Genomic DNA, 17,134 nt, shown 5'->3' with positions numbered 1-17,134 from the left:
GACGACACATGGAAGTACAGGATCTGAATGTATTTCTTAAAAATGGCATCAGACTTTTACAGTCATTGCAAAAGAGAAATGAGAAATCTGGCAGCTCAGCAGTTGAGGTACATCTGAGGCCACCTGAAACACACTGGGTCTAAAGCAGCCACCTCTTCTGGACAGGTGTTGCACCACTCCCCCCCCCCCCCCCCCCCCCCCCCCCCCCCAAGCCCTCTAGGACCGGGGTTGGGCGGGGGGAGCTGTATGCTGCATGAGGCTCAAAGCTTGAATCTGAATGAATGAATCTAAGTCTAAGTCCTAGTCCATCTAAGTTTAAGTTCTAGTCCTTGCACAAAATGAAAACCAGGCTTATATAGTAAACAGAAAACAGGGCAAATGACAAAAGTCACATAGGCAGATGGCAGTCACATCAAGGTCAGTAAGATCAAGTAGGCAAGTGATGGTTACATCAAGGTCTGTAAGATCAGGTATCCAGGTGTGAAGTAGAAGAGCCGTGGTGCCCTCCCCGCTGGGGCTATTTTGGTGTTCCCATGTTAATTCTCTGGCTCAGCTGGAGGCAAGCACCAGGAAGTTCCAATCTAGCAGTTCCTGCTAATGCCCTTAAGTGAGGGAAGCCCTTCAATTACTCTCTAGTATGTAAAACAGTTCTGTCTTCTGTGGGACTGCCCTGAGAATTCTAACTATGTTAACAGTAAGCAATGGTGCTTGACCTCTGTTGCTAACTCTGAGGACATTCTATCTGATAAGGCAGCTTCCTTGTGAGAAATCCCAAGCTAAGGACAGCTAGGTAATAGATTAGGATATATTGGAACATTGTACTGGCCAGGGAACAATGCCCTTTTTTAGCCATTTACGAATCTTCAGGTACCTTTATGCCTGAATAAGAAGGCATGTTGACGATTGGAAAGACTTATCTGGAACATGTCTGAGTTAGGAGATGCCAAGGACTGACTATTCAGGACTGACTACAGTACCCAGGAGGCACACTCCCTTTGAAGTCATAAAGCCTCTTGTCCTTAATCAGGCTTTTACCACCCCCCGCCCCCTCCATTGCAGACTTTACAGGAGTAGACGAGTGGGCGTGGCACCTTTTGCATTTTGTATCGTGGATAAGGAACCTGTTTTATTGTCCAAATCAATCAGCATGCACTTAGTACTTTGCAATCTCTAGGCTTTTTAAAAGCCTTAAAAGGAACTATTAAGAATTTAAAATAAATAAGAGAATGCCATACATACCGTGGAGGAGTTCTAAAACTAGTTTGAGAGCAAAATCTTTAAGTCAGGAGCTTGTAGAGGACCACTAAGAGTTTTGTTGTGACATTCTAAACTCCATTTCCTAATCTATGACTCTGTGATGAGCAAGATTTTAACAATAGACTTCTGAGATTTCTTCCGGTCTTCTCAAAGTAAGTGAAGTCATTTAACATCCCTAAATGCTGACTCACGAATATATGCATAATGGCGGGCATCCAGCTAACGCTATTTCCAGTGGAAGCTGGTCTGTCTACAGCCCTTGCAGATGGAGCTGCTGCTGCTGCATGTGTGTACTGATGGCTAAGACCAAAACTGGCCTCCTCAGTTCTCTCGCAGTTACCATATTTTTACTCATTTTGATTCTTAAGATTGCCTGGCAAGGCTCCCAGACACTCAGAAGGTACTGAAAGAATGGTGAATCACAATTTCTTTGGAATGTAAACTTGGCAGTCAGAACAGAGGATCAAGTTGCAAAGAATGCAAGCAGAACAGCTAAGATGACTAGGAAAAGGTTCTACACAACTAAAACAATGTGGATACCAGAGGCAGAGGCTGACAAGGAGAGAAAGGGCAACCAGGAGCCAACACAGAGAAAGCAGCAGCAAGCCAGCAAGCAGGCTGCCAGGCCTTTGGAGAGCCCGGGCCAGCTCCAGTCACTGCCTTGGTCCCTTTCCACAGGCCTTGCTGTTCCTGTGCTCCCTCTCTTGGATGACAGATTCTTTTTAGTGACCTTCATGTATCCTTAATTTAGTGCCTGTCCTCACTCTGTGCCAAACCAGCTACTTACAGAGTCTACCTTTGCAACCAGATACATGCTGTATAGTATAGGAGGTGGACTGGCTGGTTTTGTGTGTCAACTTGACACAGGCTGGAGTTATCACAGAGAAGGGGGCTTCAGTTGGGGAAGTGCCTCCATGAGAGCCAGCTGTGGGGCATTTTCTCAATTAGTGATCAAGGGGGTAGGGCCCCTTGTGGGTGGTGCCATCCCTTTGCTGGAACTCTTGGGTTCTATAAGAGAGCAGGCTGAGCAAGCCAGGGGAAGCAAGCCAATAAGGAACATCTCTTCATGGCCTCTGCATCAGCTCCTGCTTCCCGACCTGCTTGAGTTCCAGTCCTGACTTCCTTTGGTGAGCAACAGCAATGTGGAAGTAAGCTGAGTAAACCCTTTCCTACCCAACTTGCTTCTTGGTCATGATGTTTGAGAAGGAATAGAAACCCTGACTAAGACAGGAGGTGAGGCATCTTAGCCTTGTCATACTGTGGTTTGAGAAGACCGTAAATAGCATGATCTGTCAGCTGCAGAATGAGAAGAAAGGAACAAACCTTCAGAGGAATCAGAGAATGTTATGTTAGTGACAGATGTGTAGTAAATACTCTCTATTCATAAGCCTTTTTATCATTAATTACTGCTATCTTTTTCGTGGCAGGGTCTTCTGGCTAGCCTGGAACTTGCCATGTGTGCTACCACTCAACTAATTACCTTTTTTAAAAATCTTTTTAAAAGAAGACTTACTCTGTGTGTGTGTGTGTGTGTGTGCATGCACATTGTACACCAGCCTAAGATCTCCTATAGCTGCAGTAGCAGCAACTATGAATTGCCTGATGTGGGTATGTGGGTGCTGCAACCTGAACTCATGTCCTACAGAAGAGCAGCAAACACTTTTAACTACTAAGCCATCTCTCACCCACTAATTACACCTATCTTAAGTGAGGTCTTTTTCGTTTTGTTTTTGCTTTGTTTTTCACAGGATTTCTCCAGGAACTTGCTATGTAGACCTCAAACTCAAAGATCCACCTGCCTCTGACTCCCGAATGCTGGATTTAAAGGTATGCACCACCATGCTTGGCTCCTTAAATGAGGCCTTGAACAAAGGCTTACAAGAGACAAGTGATAAATTACTTTTTAGGGATGACACACAATATGAATCAATTCTCAAAACCATCTCTTGGGGACCAATCCAAAACAATGAATGACAACAATCAATCAACTCATGAAAACTAGTTAGACTCACCATACTACCCTCTATGTTAGGTGGACTCAGATAAGTATGTGGGTTTCTGATATAGCCATCTTTATATAGTTCATCCGGAAAATGATAAGCATTAATCCTTTTGAAATAAGGTCTGTCATGAGGCAGATTGAAGAGATCATGTAACTCCTAAACAAAATCAGAATCAATAGACAAAACAATTTTAGGTTTTTAGTTAATACAGTCAAACTCAAGAATTATAAAACAGAAAATACGTTGGGTATTAAGTTTTAAAAAACATGACTCTTAATTCATTAAGGTCAATGGATAAGTAAGCTGAGACCAATTTATAATCCTCTAGTAGGAACCAGAAGGGAATGTGAAATGTGAAAGCACTTGCTAGAACTGGAATTTTTGTAAATCAGAAATTATAATTCAAAATGATATATCAAAGTATTTTAGAAAACCATGTTTATAATACTTTAGACATCTAAGTGCAGTTATTAAATACAATGAACTTAGAGACCGAGAAACAGCCAAGATGTCATGAATGGAAACAATGACCAATGTCTACAATGCATTATTTCCTCAACAACATAAAAACATAGAATACTTATTCTACAATACTTGGCCAATTTCCAACATACTCTTGTGGTTTCAACAGGTTAGCTTATGCAGTATCTAAAAATCAATTTATCTCCAACTTTTGGAACACTACAGAGGGTTCGTGTTATTAATTCTCAGGAGCAGAGTTTAGAACATAATTTAATGAGTGCCAGGCAAAGCCACAGGTCCAAAAGTTAGAGTCTAAAAACCAGCCCTTCTGTTGATAAATCTCATTTCTTTAAATGCTAGACAGGTCTCTCTAAAGAGTCCCTACTGAACCTTAAGTAAGCTTATGTGTGGTTGCAACATTATCATATATAAACTGAGTTAGCAGACTCCACCTTCCCCTGTGCTGCTGTTGTCTTTTTCACAAATCAGGGGGAACAGAAGGAAAAGGAAAGAATGTCTTAGCATCCATGGGTTACTCTAGGCTTGTAAGCATCTTTTCATTTCTATCTTCACTATAGAAAATGATAAAATTTCATAACTATATGAGCCACATTGAGCATCTGAAATTAAGGTGTTACATGCTATACTAAACTAGCATGTTTTCATTAGAAAAAAAATTTCATGAAAGAAATGAGCCCATTTCTATACTTTTAAATTAAGCCACAAATAATTTACATTTATTGCAAATTATAATTAAGCACAAGATGAATAAGAGACTCTTTTTCTAATAATAACAACGATCTGCTTTTACCTTTCGGTAGGCTTGTAGCTGGTCATCTGGGATTCCTGATGGATATAAAACTGTTACAAGATTCTTTTTCCCTGGCAATAGAAAGTGCAGTGGCTCAGGGACCACAATAGACGTTCCTTTCATATATCTCAAGATGCATTTTTCCACATCAACTAGCTGATTAAGAATTGCATCAACTAGAAGTTTGCGCACTCTGTAGGAGAAGACATTTAAGTGAATTAACAAAAGGTATAGTGGCTAAAATGATGGCTAGCTGATATGCCCCGAGTGGAGTAAACACTTTTACTGATGAGGCTTGTCAAGCAAAGTCTAAATTATGCAAGATCAAAGTAACTATATTTGCTCTGGGTGGGTAAAGGGAAGCCTTCTTGGTTTGAGCATGCTATCCCACTTCTTCCAAATAAATACTTAATTCTCAATGACTCTTAGGTTGATAACAAGAACTATATCACAGTAAAAGCAGTCCATCGCGTATACGATTCTTAAAAAACCGAGTTCTGATTACTTTATAGAAAGGTCCTCATCTAAACGTGGCAATAATACTATAAAAAATACCTACTTTCCCCATGTTTCTTCTGGAGCAACAGATACAACCGCATCAATTGGCAAGCTCATATTAATGTAGTGGTGTTCTTCATTTTCCCTTTCAATGATGGGGGTTACGGCTCCCAGAGGGGTCGAGATTTCCAGCATGAGATCTATATTTACTATTTGTTGCTATACAGACAGATAGTAAGAGTCAACTTGTGGAATATTAAACACTGAATATAATAAGGGGTAGAGTTTTAAAGGATAAATAAAGCTAGTAACTATAGGAAATCCCTTCCTGCTTCAAAGTAATCTGCATGGCTCTAGAGTAATTGTTAAGTAACGATGGACTCAGACTGTCCATGTATTTGTTAGTACAGAGCTGTATGTACAGCTCACTGGGTTATTATGTTACTCTCTCCTTCTTTGCCCAGACCTAAAGAAAAACAAAACCAAACAAAACCACAAATGAAATTGTTCAGGTTTGAGGCTAACCCAGTCAACTTATCAAGTTCCAAGCCAACCTGAGTTGTATGGTGAGTCCGTCTCAAACAAAAACAGACCCATCAAGCAAAAAGCACCACACCAAAATACTATACACTCTTGGTATAGGAACAGTTTGAAATTCCATTCTGTGTATTGAACAATTTAGCAGACTAGCAGAACTAATCTGGCTTCTCACCCAGATCAGTCATGAACTTTGTGAAGCTGAAGTGAAACTGGACGCAGAACTACAATTTATGCAGGTAAACATGTATATGGATGCTATATATGTGTGCCTGCATGTGTGTATAAACATATATGTTTATATTCTCCAAGGAGAATGGCTGACCAAACTGGAACAGGGAAAGACATATCTGGAATAATTTATGGATGAAAATTTATGGGAGCACCAAGAAGAAAATTTCAAAAGCATACCAGAGTCATCTTGAAGAAGCCTGTATTAACCAAATCTTGGGAAACATAACTGTCAAAACAGTCAACAACACTAACAATGGGGGCTACAGAGACTGCTCAGTACTGCTTAAGGTTAAGGTTAACTGCTGATGTAGAGGACTGGAGTTCACTTTCCAGAACTCACACTGGATGGCTTACTACCACTTGTAACTCCATCTCCAGAGGGATCAGATGCCTCACGTCTCAAAGGGCAACTGGACTCACACACACACACACACACACACAATTAAAAAATAATAAAACGAAGTCTTTAAAAAACCCAAAGTAATTAATGATAGCAACAAATTGGAATCCACTCCCTAAGTCTCTACCTTCTATCTTTACCTAAGGAAGGAACGAGATATACAATACCCCAGTTTCCAAGACACTAAAAAGAAAAGAGGAGAGCTTGTACAGAAATGCCAGACTTAGAAAAATCTCTGTCTCTCAATCCTTCGATTAATATTGTCATCAATGGGGCACTGGTCCCCATGTTTGTTGGCTTCCTTGAGCTGTGGGAAGTACACTTGGTTCTAACAACAGAAGATTAGGGTTGGGGAAGGGGGGTAAAAATATGATGAGGTGTACCTACAGGACCATTCTATCTTTCCCTGAGGTATTAGATAAAACAGGAGACACAGTACTTTTACAGCGTATAAAACTGGCACATACCATAAGTAACTGATTAAAAATTTCAACATCACCAAATGTAGAACATACTGAAAGCACCTGCTTGTTTAATATGATATGCTAGGACACAACATAGCTTCTATAATATGCCAGCTAATGATATACGGATCTAAGCAGAAGCAAGCACAAAATTAACCCACACTGTAGAACATACTCCTGTATGCACTGCCATCTATTCCTCAAAGGGGAAACTCCTTTTTCATAACTTTCAAATCATTATCTCTAAGCCGTGTCTTTTTGTACACGCCACGTGTGTAAAACCCAGCATATCAGCATATCTCAGTGGTGTCTTAAATGGAACCCAAACTGAACTCATAATCCTCAACATGTAGGCTGATCTTTGCTGCCAACTGGATACATCTGGGAACAGAAAACCCAACTGGAGAACTGCCTTGATCAGACTGGCCTAAGGGTATTTTCTCCATTGCCAACTGATGTTGCAGGGCCCAGCTCACTGACGGTCACACATTCCTGGGCAGGTGATTCTGGGTAGCATGAGAAAGCTGGCTGAGCACGAGCCAGGAGCAAGCCAGTAAGCAGCTGTCCTCCCTACTTCTGTTCCTGCTCCGCCCTTCCTCAGTGAAAGTCTGTGATGGCGACCTGAGGACCAAGTAACCTCCAACCCCAGGTGGTCATGGGATTTACCAAAGAAACAGAAAGCAAATGCAACACCCACCTTCCATGTCTACTCAAGGACTAGCTGTGCCATATCCAATCAGGTCCAATACCTCCCACTGTGCTTCCTGAATGTGACTCTGGTAGCATTGACTGTCACCTTAGAATCTAACATCTCCTGGGAGATTGTCTTAGTCAGGGTTTCTATTCCTGCACAAACATCATGACCATGAAGCAAGATGGGGAGGAAAGGGTTTATTTGGCTTACTTCCACATGGCTGTTCATCACCAAAGGAAGTCAGGACTGGAACTCAAGCAGGTCAGAAAGCAGGAGCTGATGCAGAGGCCATGGAGAGATGTTTCTTACTGGCTTGCTTCTCCTGGCTTGCTCAGCCTGCTCTCTTACAGAACCCAAGACCTCCAGCCCAGGGATGGCACCATCCACAAGGGGCAATTGAGAAAATGTCCCGCAGCTGGATCTCATGGAGGCACTTCCCCAACTGAAACTCCCTTCTCTGTGATAACTCCAGCGTGTGTCAAGTTGACACACAGAACCAGCCAGTACAGAGGTGCTCTGGAAACACTTGCCGGTGGTCTGGATAGGTTAAATGAGACGGTGCCATTCCACAAAGGGACATGAGCATCAGCATGTGTCTACTGTTCTCACATTCTAACCACTGTGTCTGGTTCCTGCTGCCTTGACTTACCCCCCATGAGCTAAAATAAACTCTCTTAAGTTAGTTTGGTCAGTGTATTTTATCGCATCCGTGGGAAAAGAAGCCAAGACAATGGTCAGGTCTTACCACTTTCACATTCATACCTAAGGGTTTAGTTACTGCTTCCTGTCCAGCCTAGAAAAACATTGCAGTGTTAAGAACAAAACTCAGTTTTGCTTTTTGCAGGAGCAAAATAAAAAAAATAAAACTGGCAAAACTACACATTGCAACAAGAAACAAAGTTTAGATATGTAAAACAAAGTAACATTTCCAGGCCTCAGTATTATAGGAAGTATCAGCCACATCTCCCTTACCTCCAAACTCAAGAATTTAATTTTTTTTTTTATCAATGGTGAAAACAAGATTTGCTTACCATGTCAGTTAACTTTTTGTCTTTCTTTTTAATGAATTTTCGCTTTGTGTCCTCTTCCTGATCAAATCTAAAATTTTGATATACAAAGATATTTACAAGTACAATATGATACTCTGAAAGTATTTCCAGAAACTCTTTAAACACTCACTGAATGAAGTGCACTACGTTCTTACAGGCAGAGCTGTCAGTCAGCTCCCCCGTGTTTACGTCACTGTTCGGCCACAGGTACACGGCGCTGTTGCAAATTCTGAACACAAGAGCATCTGAAGAGAGCTTGGTGGTCAGGTCATTCAACACTTGTCTCAGTGCATTCTTGATAAACATTTCTAGATGAACAGTACGAAAGTTAGAACAATGGTGAACTTTCAACACAAAGGTTTTTTTATACATGAGACAAAAGTAGAAGACAGTACATATGGTTCTCAGACACCCTCCCTATTTTTCAACCACTATCATGATTTTAGCCCCTCTATCTTTTGGGTTCTGAGACCAAAAATTCCACACAATGGCTTTTAGTAAATTTCTATAAAAATTTACAATCAGTACTCTTTTTAATAGTCATTATAAAACTTTCATTGCCTCCAAAAGAAACGCTGCCCTTCTTTCTCTGCAGTCTTCATGCCCCGCCCCCTTTGCCTCGCACTCCTTACCTTCCAACATCTGTGGCTCTAACATCACAGGCAGCATTTTCAAAACTGAAATTTATCCTCAGGGAGGGAGGGAGCTGCCGCCCTTCTCACCTCGTGTTCTCCATCTCCTGTTCTGACTATACTCCTGAGTTTCAGATTCAACTAAGTGCTCGTTGAAACTGTGAACCCGATGTTGCAGTGGCATCTCAAGAGTACCACATGTCAGCCCCGACTTTCCACACTCCTCCCTGGACACTCCTTATCTCAGGGGTTGGCATCAGCCTCAGCCAAAAGCTAGAAGACACCCTAGAGTTTGCTTCATACAAATCATGCTGACTTGTAATTTTCCTCTGAATTCCTTCTAATTCCAATAAAATATAGTATTTAAAGGAGTTTGGTATTAGAACATGGGTAACATAATTATAACTCTACAATATATAGTTTTAAGAACTGTATTTACATTGTGTGACAATTTTCTTCAAGACAGCCCTAAAGGTTCAAAAGGAAGGTTAAATCTTCTAATTTACACAAAGGTGCCCCGTGGGCTGCTAAGAGAGTTAGTATATAATTCTATTGAATCCCATTTAATTTGAGTTTATTTTTCTTATCATATTAACTCATTTTTCTTGGCAAAATGGAGGGATTCTTAATATATATCGCTATAAATTCTATGATAAATGATGTTTTGGAAGACATACCTTTAGGTGTTGCTAGCTGAAAAGCCAGATCGAAGCCACCTCTTATTCTGAAGAGTATATCCATAGATCATAGTTTTAGGAAACCACCTAGAACAAAGGAAACCACAACTGTCTTAAAATGCAAGACAAACTCATCTTCATATGAATTAGAATATACTTCAGTTAGGATATGGCATTAATTAAACTAGGTTGTTCTACTTATTTCATGAGTTAATTCCTTATGTAAAAATACACAACAACCCCTGTAAATTCTTTTTTAAAAAGTTTTCAAACCTTAATCCCATACTGAAGTCATCTAGGGACACTTAGGAGGCCAATGCCTCCTAATTCTGGAACAGCATAAGGCCATCCCAGGCACAAGAATATTGAAAAGCCTTCCCTGCTTCCTTTCATGGTGATTACAATACAAAAAAGAGGTTCAGAATCACTGCATTTAGCATTAGAATCTTGATGCATTTAGCAGTGACATAAAATCATCAGTGGTAAAAAACTAGTTTAAGAACATGACAAGAGGGGGAAGGAGAGGTGGCACTGACTGCTCTTCCAGAGGTTCTAAGTTCAATTCCCAGCAACCACATGGTGGCTCAAAACCATCTGTAATGGGATCTGATGCCTTCTTCTTGTGTGTCTGAAGACAGCTACAGTGTACTCATATACATAAGATGAATAAATAATTCTTTTTTTTTTTCTCCCCGAGAAAGAGTTTTTCTGTATAGCCCTGGTGTCCTGGAACTCACTTTGTAGACCAGGCTGGCCTCGAACTCAGAAATCCACCTGTCTCTGCCTCCCAAGTGCTGGGATTAAAGGCATGCGCCATCACTGCCCAGCCGAATAAATAATTCTTGGAAAAAAAAATGTCAGCTGGGTGGTGGTGGCACACACCTTTAACCCCAGGACCTGGGAGGCAGAAGCAGGTGGATTTCTGAGTTTGAGGCCAGCCTGGTCTACAGAGTGAGTTCCAGGACAGTCAGGGCTATACAGAGAAACCCTGTGTCAAAAAAAAAAAACCAAAACAAAACAAAGCAAAAAAAAAAAAAATGTCAAGAACACTGAGCCTAACATGCAGAGAGACTGTGGCTAAACCAGCCGGAGGAAAAGAACTACTGATGGTGACACGCTGGAACTCATCATCAGAAAGGTCCAACAGTGATTTCACATGTAGAAAATACACCATTAGATACAGGGATGCGAACTTAACTGCAGCAATGAGAACAGCACAGAGCTAGAGAGAGTGTGTAATAGACAGAACTGACTTGGCTTGGACAATGGTCGCCACTGACAGAGATAAAAAGCATCTGCAAAATGGAAGCGACTAGCAATTCTTAGCTTGGATCCGTATGCTGAGTTTCAGGTAGCAAATGAAAATATAACAAAAGACCTGTACCATAATGTGTTTGTGTTTGTGTGTGTGTGTGTGTGTGTGTGTATGGGGGGGTGGTACCTTGAAGAAAGTTTTCAAAGATTTTATCAAGCTCTTAAAATATGACTTGAACACTTAAGGACTACATTACACCAGAACCTGTGGTGCTTTGAATGAGAATGGCCCCAGAGGCTCATGTCGAAATTCTTGGACCTAAGCTGGTGGAACTGTTTGGGAAGAATTAAGAGGTGTGGTGCTGCTGGAAGAGGTGTGTCATAGAGGCTGGTTTTGGGGCTTCTGAAGCCTCCCACCTTTCCCACCATGCTCTCTGCCTCCTGCTTGTGGAGCAAGATGGGAGCTCTCTTTGCTGCTCCAGAGGCTTCACCATGACATGCCTCTGCTGCGTCACCACAGGCACTAATGACAGAATCATAGGTGCTAACTCTGGAACCATAAGCCCAACTAAACTCTTGGTCATGATTATCTTATTACAGCAACCCAAAGGACACTAACGCAGAAGAACCCTGTGATGGTTTGTATATGCTTAGCCCAGGGAATGGCACTATTAGGAGGTGTGTCACTGTGAGTGTGGGCTTGAAGACCCTTGTCCTAGCTGCCTGGGAACCAGCTTTCTCCTAGCAGCCTGCAGATGAAGATGTCAAACTCTCAGCGACGACTGCACCATGCTTGCCATGTTCTCACCTTGATGATAATGGACTGAACCTGTAAGCCAGCCCCAATTAAATGTGGTCCTTATAAGAGTTGTTTTGGTCATGGTGTCTGTTCACAGCAATGAAACCCCAACTAAGACAAACCCTATTCTGAAACAAATGAGCTAGTATTGATCCCTACTGCATTAAATTACTGAACATTGGGTATATATTACCTTTGATTGCCAGAACATTATGAAGTAGACACCATTGCAACTTTTTATTTTGCAAATTTCTTGTCACATCTCTGTAAGAGTGACAGCTTTTATTTATTTTATACACTGTAACCTGTTCAAAGATTATCATAAAAAAAAACCCAAACCCCTCAAAACTAGAAAATACTGTGAGAACTACCAGTAAGGTGTTTGATAAATTTAGAATACTACTATTTGAGTAAGAAAAATACATAAATCAAAGATTGAAAAGACAAGCGAGAATAAGTTTTAACTCAGGTACTTATTGTATGTTTTTTGGTTAACATAATCATAATAGGTATTAATCATAACACCTATTCCCTTCTGTAAATTTGAAGAAAAGATACGGTACTTCCCAGGGTTGTTATGACAATTCCTTAAGCAATCATATGTGAAAGCGCCAGGGTCTCTTTAGGCTTTCAAATAAGATCCTCTCTGAAGATGTAATATTTAAGCTGAAGTCCGAAGGGCAGGCAGCCCATACAAGAAGTCATAAAATTTCCAAAGAAAAGAGGTATTCTTATGTGTGTATGCCCATTACAAACACAGTGACCAACTGCTGAAGGCCTGATTAATTGAAACAACATGTTGGAAGGCTGATGATTATGACTGCAATCTCAACACTTGGGAGGTGGAGGCAGGAAGATCTGGACTTCAAAGTCATTCCTGACTGGGTAGCCAGTTCAGGGACAACCTGGGTTTTGTAAGTCTCTGTCCTAAAACGAAAGCAAAAGATCAATTAGACTATGACCCATGGATGATAGCAAGGACAAAGGTCAAGGATGATAAGGAGGGTGACAATACAGACACTCAGAAGTAGATTTAGTTATTGACCATATATTCTTGAGGTGAGGCAAGTCAGTCAAGGGTTTGGTGGACACAAGGAGGGGTGAGTTGGGGTTATCATCAGTGGAGACAGGAATGCTGAAGGAAGAGTGCGGGAAGAACAGGAAATGATGAGCCAGCTCTCTAACTGCTGAGCTTGAATGATCTATTTAAGTGGAAGCAGTTAGCTAGACTAATGAAGTGGGTTCAGAGGGAAAGCTCAGAGTGTAAAGCTGAAGACGATAATCATCTATGGTACAGATGGCAGGACCTGGCTTCCCTGGCTAGGAGACCAGGGAAAACTGGAGAGGGATGTGCCACGTAAGCGAAGGGAGTAGACTCTTTTCAGGAAGTTAGGCCTATCTTTTCAAAATCAATAGTTCTTCTTCCTAGCTTCCAAACATGACAAATAGTGCCTTACTGCCAGGATGCACTGACTGACCCCGAGCGGCGCGTGACCGGGTGCTGCGGAGGCGCGAGCCGCAAGAGATCCAAGTGGGGCAATTTTGCACCGCGACCTTTGGCCCCTCAGAAGCAGCTCCTTTTAGGGGCCTGGAGCCATTCTCCTAACGGTAGCCGAAGTCCTAGTGGTAAATACCGGGAGGTCACTAACAACCAGAATCACTTACCTGGTACCACAGGTGATAGCAAGAACACCTACTTCGCGTTAGCCAGGGTAGTCCAGGAAGTGGCGTCACGCCCGCCGAAGGCGTGGCTCCAGCAGACGGACTACAACTCCCAGAATGCATCTCAGCGACCATCGCGGAGCGTACCACGCGGAAACTATTCGCCACTGGTGGGGAAACAGAAGGCTTAGTTTCGAGAGGTTTTATTGGCTGAGACTTAACGTTTATTATGGACTTTCTTCCATCTTCGCAGACGTGCTGTGCTGAGTCGAATGTTCCGAGGGCCTCCGGTAGCGCGTTGGGAATGGGTTCTCCCGTTCCCACGGCAACGCGCCCTAACAAGCGCCAGCTGCTGCTTGCGGAACTGTGCGGCGCGCACCTCTGCAGCTGTGCCCTAGGCTCAAGCCCGGGCAAGCGCGCGTGGCCCGAGCTCCTCAAGCTCTGCAGTGGAGTGATCCCCGACTGGAGCAGGGTCCATCTGATCCTGGTTGTGGGATTAGGTGCCTTTTGGAGAGGTGACTCGGCCTCGCAGACATGGGTTTTCCTTAGCTACCTGCCTACTTCAAGCTACCTTTCCCTAGAGGGAATAACTTAGACATCAGTTCATTTATTTTTCTGCAGTTTTTCTCTTTTAGCCAAACTTTCTTTCTTTTTCTTGGCGTAGAAAAGGATTTATTGAGTAAGTTACAAGGATGTAGTGATCAAGGCTATAACAGAAGAACCTTCTTAGCCAAATGTTTTGAAGGGAACTTGCCATATATTCTTCTACTTGAGTGGAATTCCACGATTCTCGTGTCTACTTGATTATAAACCAAGATTTACGCCTATTAAAGTCTGTTTCCTACTTCTACCTGACCAGAAGGAGAGGGTTGCAAAGCATTTCTTAAATGTGCAAATGAATGCTTTAAGTTTTACTTAAGAGTTTAAGGTTGAGACAGAGTTGAAGGCACTGGCCGTAAGCGCTGGAGCTACAATGGTAAATACCTAAAGGGGCTTTGTCGTTCTAACCATTCTGGAGGCTGGGCCAGAGGTTCCCTTGATTCCGAGTTCTATTCCAGCCTGGGCAACTTTGCCTCAAGAACGTGGTGAAGAGGATTCAAACTCAGACCCTGGTTCCCAGCTGAGGAGCCATCAGTTCATTGAGGAAAATAAAGGGTGCTTACACCACGAATCTTAGAGAACCATTAATGAAGTTTGGGAAGGTGTTAAGCCTGAGAATCTCCAGGAGAAGAAAACAAATCCATAATTGTCTGGTTAAAGCAACCTGTGTTTTGGGGTGTGCCCCATCCTAGCCTGCTGGCTGTCTCACTCTAAGTTGGGATTCCCTCTGAAACTGGCGGCCTCATTAGGTCCTTTTTATAGGAGAGATAAAGTGTTCACAGGACTGAGAGAGATGGCTATTATACACTGTAAAAACAAAACAAAACAAAAAAACAATGAAAGGGAAGGAACAAGGTTATATCATGTGAATCTGTAGATTGAAAGACATTTTGCAGTTTACATCCTATCTAAGTAATAGAGATCTATCCTTAATTACAAATAGAAATCTCAACTTGGAAGCACTTAACACAGGACAAATAGGAACTTATTCATTAACTATTCTACAAATAGAAACCTTAACCTGTACAGGACAAATAGGAACTTATTCTCAACTGTCTTAACTGGAAACAGAAACTTTAACTTGCAAAGTATATTGTTCCTAGTTTGGTCTCACAAAAGCTATTCACAAACCAATCTGATGGGTGCTGTGGGGGTACGTACCATAAAAGAAGTGAACCAGCCAACCAATCCAGAGTCTTAAAATAATGTCAAATAAATAGTTTGACATTTAATAATCATTCTTTTCATTAAAAATAATTTCCTGTAGTTTTCAGTGTAAAGTAGGATTTTGCTGCAAAAGAAGATCTAAGAACCTTTGTGAAGTTACCCCTCCCAAGAAGCAATCATGCCGATAGAAGGTGGGAAAACAGATATGGAGAGGATTGGCCTCTTCAGTGAGATGGAATACATCACTGTGGGCGACAAATATGTGTCACCATTTAATCGTGAGTATCTTTGGTATTTTTAAATACTTGAATAGCATATATTTCCGATACAAAAATTTTAATTACATACATGTTGTCTTAGTTAGGGTTTTATTGCTGTGAACAGACACCATGACCAAAGCAACTCTTATAAGGACAAAATTTAATTGGGGCTGGCTTACAGGTTCAGAGGTTCAGTTCATTATCATGGAGGTGGGAGCATGGCAGCATCCAGGCAGGCATGATGCAAGAGGAGCTGAGAATTCTACATCTTGTTACAAAGACAAACAGGAGAAGACTGACTTCTAGGCAGCTAGGGTGAGGGTCTTAAAGGCCACACCCAGGATGACACACTTCCACCAACAAGGCCACACCTACTCCAACAAGGTCATACCTCCTACTAGTATATTCCCTAGGCCAACCATATTCAAGCTATCACAAGAGAGAGAGACAGAGAGAGAGAAAGAGAAAGGGAGAGATGTCTGGCTGTCCTGGAATTCCTATGCCTTGAACTCACAGAGATACACCTGCCTCTGCCTCAAGAGTGTTGAGATCAAAGGTGTGTGCCAATCATGCCTGGCAATATTTATTTTTAGTGTTACATATTTTAGAGCATTGAGTTCTAATGTTGATGTTGTGACAACTTGTGATATTGCAGCAGAATTAGGAAAAACTTAATTTTATAAGAGTGGGAAACTCATTTTACAGGGCTTCTTTACTTTCATTGACATTTTTTAGATGTATTTATTTTTATTTTATGTGTATGAGTATATTGCCTGCATGTGTGTCTTTGTACTATATATATGCGTTGTATCTGAGGAGGCTGGAAGAGGGTGTTGGACCTCCTGGAACTGGAGTTACAGATGATGGTTAGCTTCTATGTGGGTGTGAGGAACAAGAGCTCCTAACCACTGAGCCATCTCTCTGGCTCCAACTTTGTTTATTCTTCATGGGCAATTTTATTTCCTTCCACTGGTAACTTTCTTCTAGAATAGTGGATGCTTAGCTGTGTAATTTGTTCGTTTATTTAATGTGTATTTGGCCACATGTATATATGTGTGCCAAATGTGTACTTGGGGTCCATGAGGGTCTTAAGAGGACATCAGATTTCCTGGATGCCAAAGTTCTGGGAACTGAATTCAGGTCCTCTGCCAGAATAAGTGTTGTTAACCTCTCAGCCATCTCTCTAGGGACCCTAGTGTACAAAAACTGTTTGAATCCACGAAGAGTATCCATTATCACTTGTCTGAAAAAAAATGCTAATTGAACATCTGAAAGATTTCTTTATAAAGAAAAGCCATAATAAGAAATCTAAAATTAGCTGAGTGTGGTGGTCCATTAAAGCAATCCTAGTACTTGCGAGGTTGGAGGCAGAAGGACTGGGAGTTTCAAGTCAACTTAGACCATGGGACAACCAGTCTCAAGAAAAAGAAACGTAAATATATGCTTTCAAAGTCTCTGTTAAGGTTTCACATATCCAAAAATTGAACTGATATAGAAACACGTCCAAAGCAAATGGCCAACTAGAAAAACAAGGTATAGGATACTGCATGTATCATGATGAGCATTAACAATGAGAAAGTGGCACAGAGTGCCCCTAACTGTATCTGCACATTCTCTGGGCAACAAAAGTAATAGCGTCACGTGTGAAAGGAGAATGGGTGACAAAGTGCTACA

The 17,134-nt window shown here is 41.6% G+C and overlaps 2 protein-coding genes across 7 annotated transcripts in view; one reads left to right on the top strand and one right to left on the bottom strand.

Moving 5' to 3' along the window:
* Ufsp2 (UFM1 specific peptidase 2) overlaps nt 1–13,567 on the bottom strand; it is a 23,748-nt gene extending 10,181 nt beyond the window's left edge. The window contains exons 1-7 of one of the 2 annotated variants that reach the window (XM_031339698.1): nt 13,437–13,567; nt 9,719–9,805; nt 8,540–8,717; nt 8,392–8,458; nt 5,093–5,250; nt 4,534–4,726; nt 3,270–3,416 (exon numbers count right to left, since the gene is read on the bottom strand). In XM_031339698.1, the coding sequence (XP_031195558.1) occupies nt 3,270–3,416; nt 4,534–4,726; nt 5,093–5,250; nt 8,392–8,458; nt 8,540–8,717; nt 9,719–9,782 (807 nt within the window). In that variant the 5' untranslated portion in view covers nt 9,783–9,805; nt 13,437–13,567. The remainder of the gene's footprint in view (nt 1–3,269; nt 3,417–4,533; nt 4,727–5,092; nt 5,251–8,391; nt 8,459–8,539; nt 8,718–9,718; nt 9,806–13,436) is intronic. The other variant, XM_031339699.1, reaches the window with a different exon arrangement.
* CUNH4orf47 (chromosome unknown C4orf47 homolog) overlaps nt 13,537–17,134 on the top strand; it is a 23,523-nt gene continuing 19,925 nt past the window's right edge. The window contains exons 1-3 of one of the 5 annotated variants that reach the window (XM_031339704.1): nt 13,537–13,603; nt 13,687–13,948; nt 15,301–15,478. In XM_031339704.1, the coding sequence (XP_031195564.1) occupies nt 15,379–15,478 (100 nt within the window). In that variant the 5' untranslated portion in view covers nt 13,537–13,603; nt 13,687–13,948; nt 15,301–15,378. Of the gene's footprint in view, nt 13,604–13,680; nt 14,113–14,155; nt 14,410–15,300; nt 15,479–17,134 lie in introns of those variants that run through there. The other 4 variants (XM_031339706.1, XM_031339708.1, XM_031339705.1 and 1 more) reach the window with 4 other exon arrangements.

This window comes from Mastomys coucha, unplaced genomic scaffold (assembly GCF_008632895.1).
Source record: "Mastomys coucha isolate ucsf_1 unplaced genomic scaffold, UCSF_Mcou_1 pScaffold22, whole genome shotgun sequence".
Classification (NCBI taxonomy): Eukaryota; Metazoa; Chordata; class Mammalia; order Rodentia; family Muridae; genus Mastomys; species Mastomys coucha.
The sequence above is the reverse complement of the archived record's forward strand: the minus strand, read 5'-3'. Positions and strand labels throughout refer to the sequence as shown.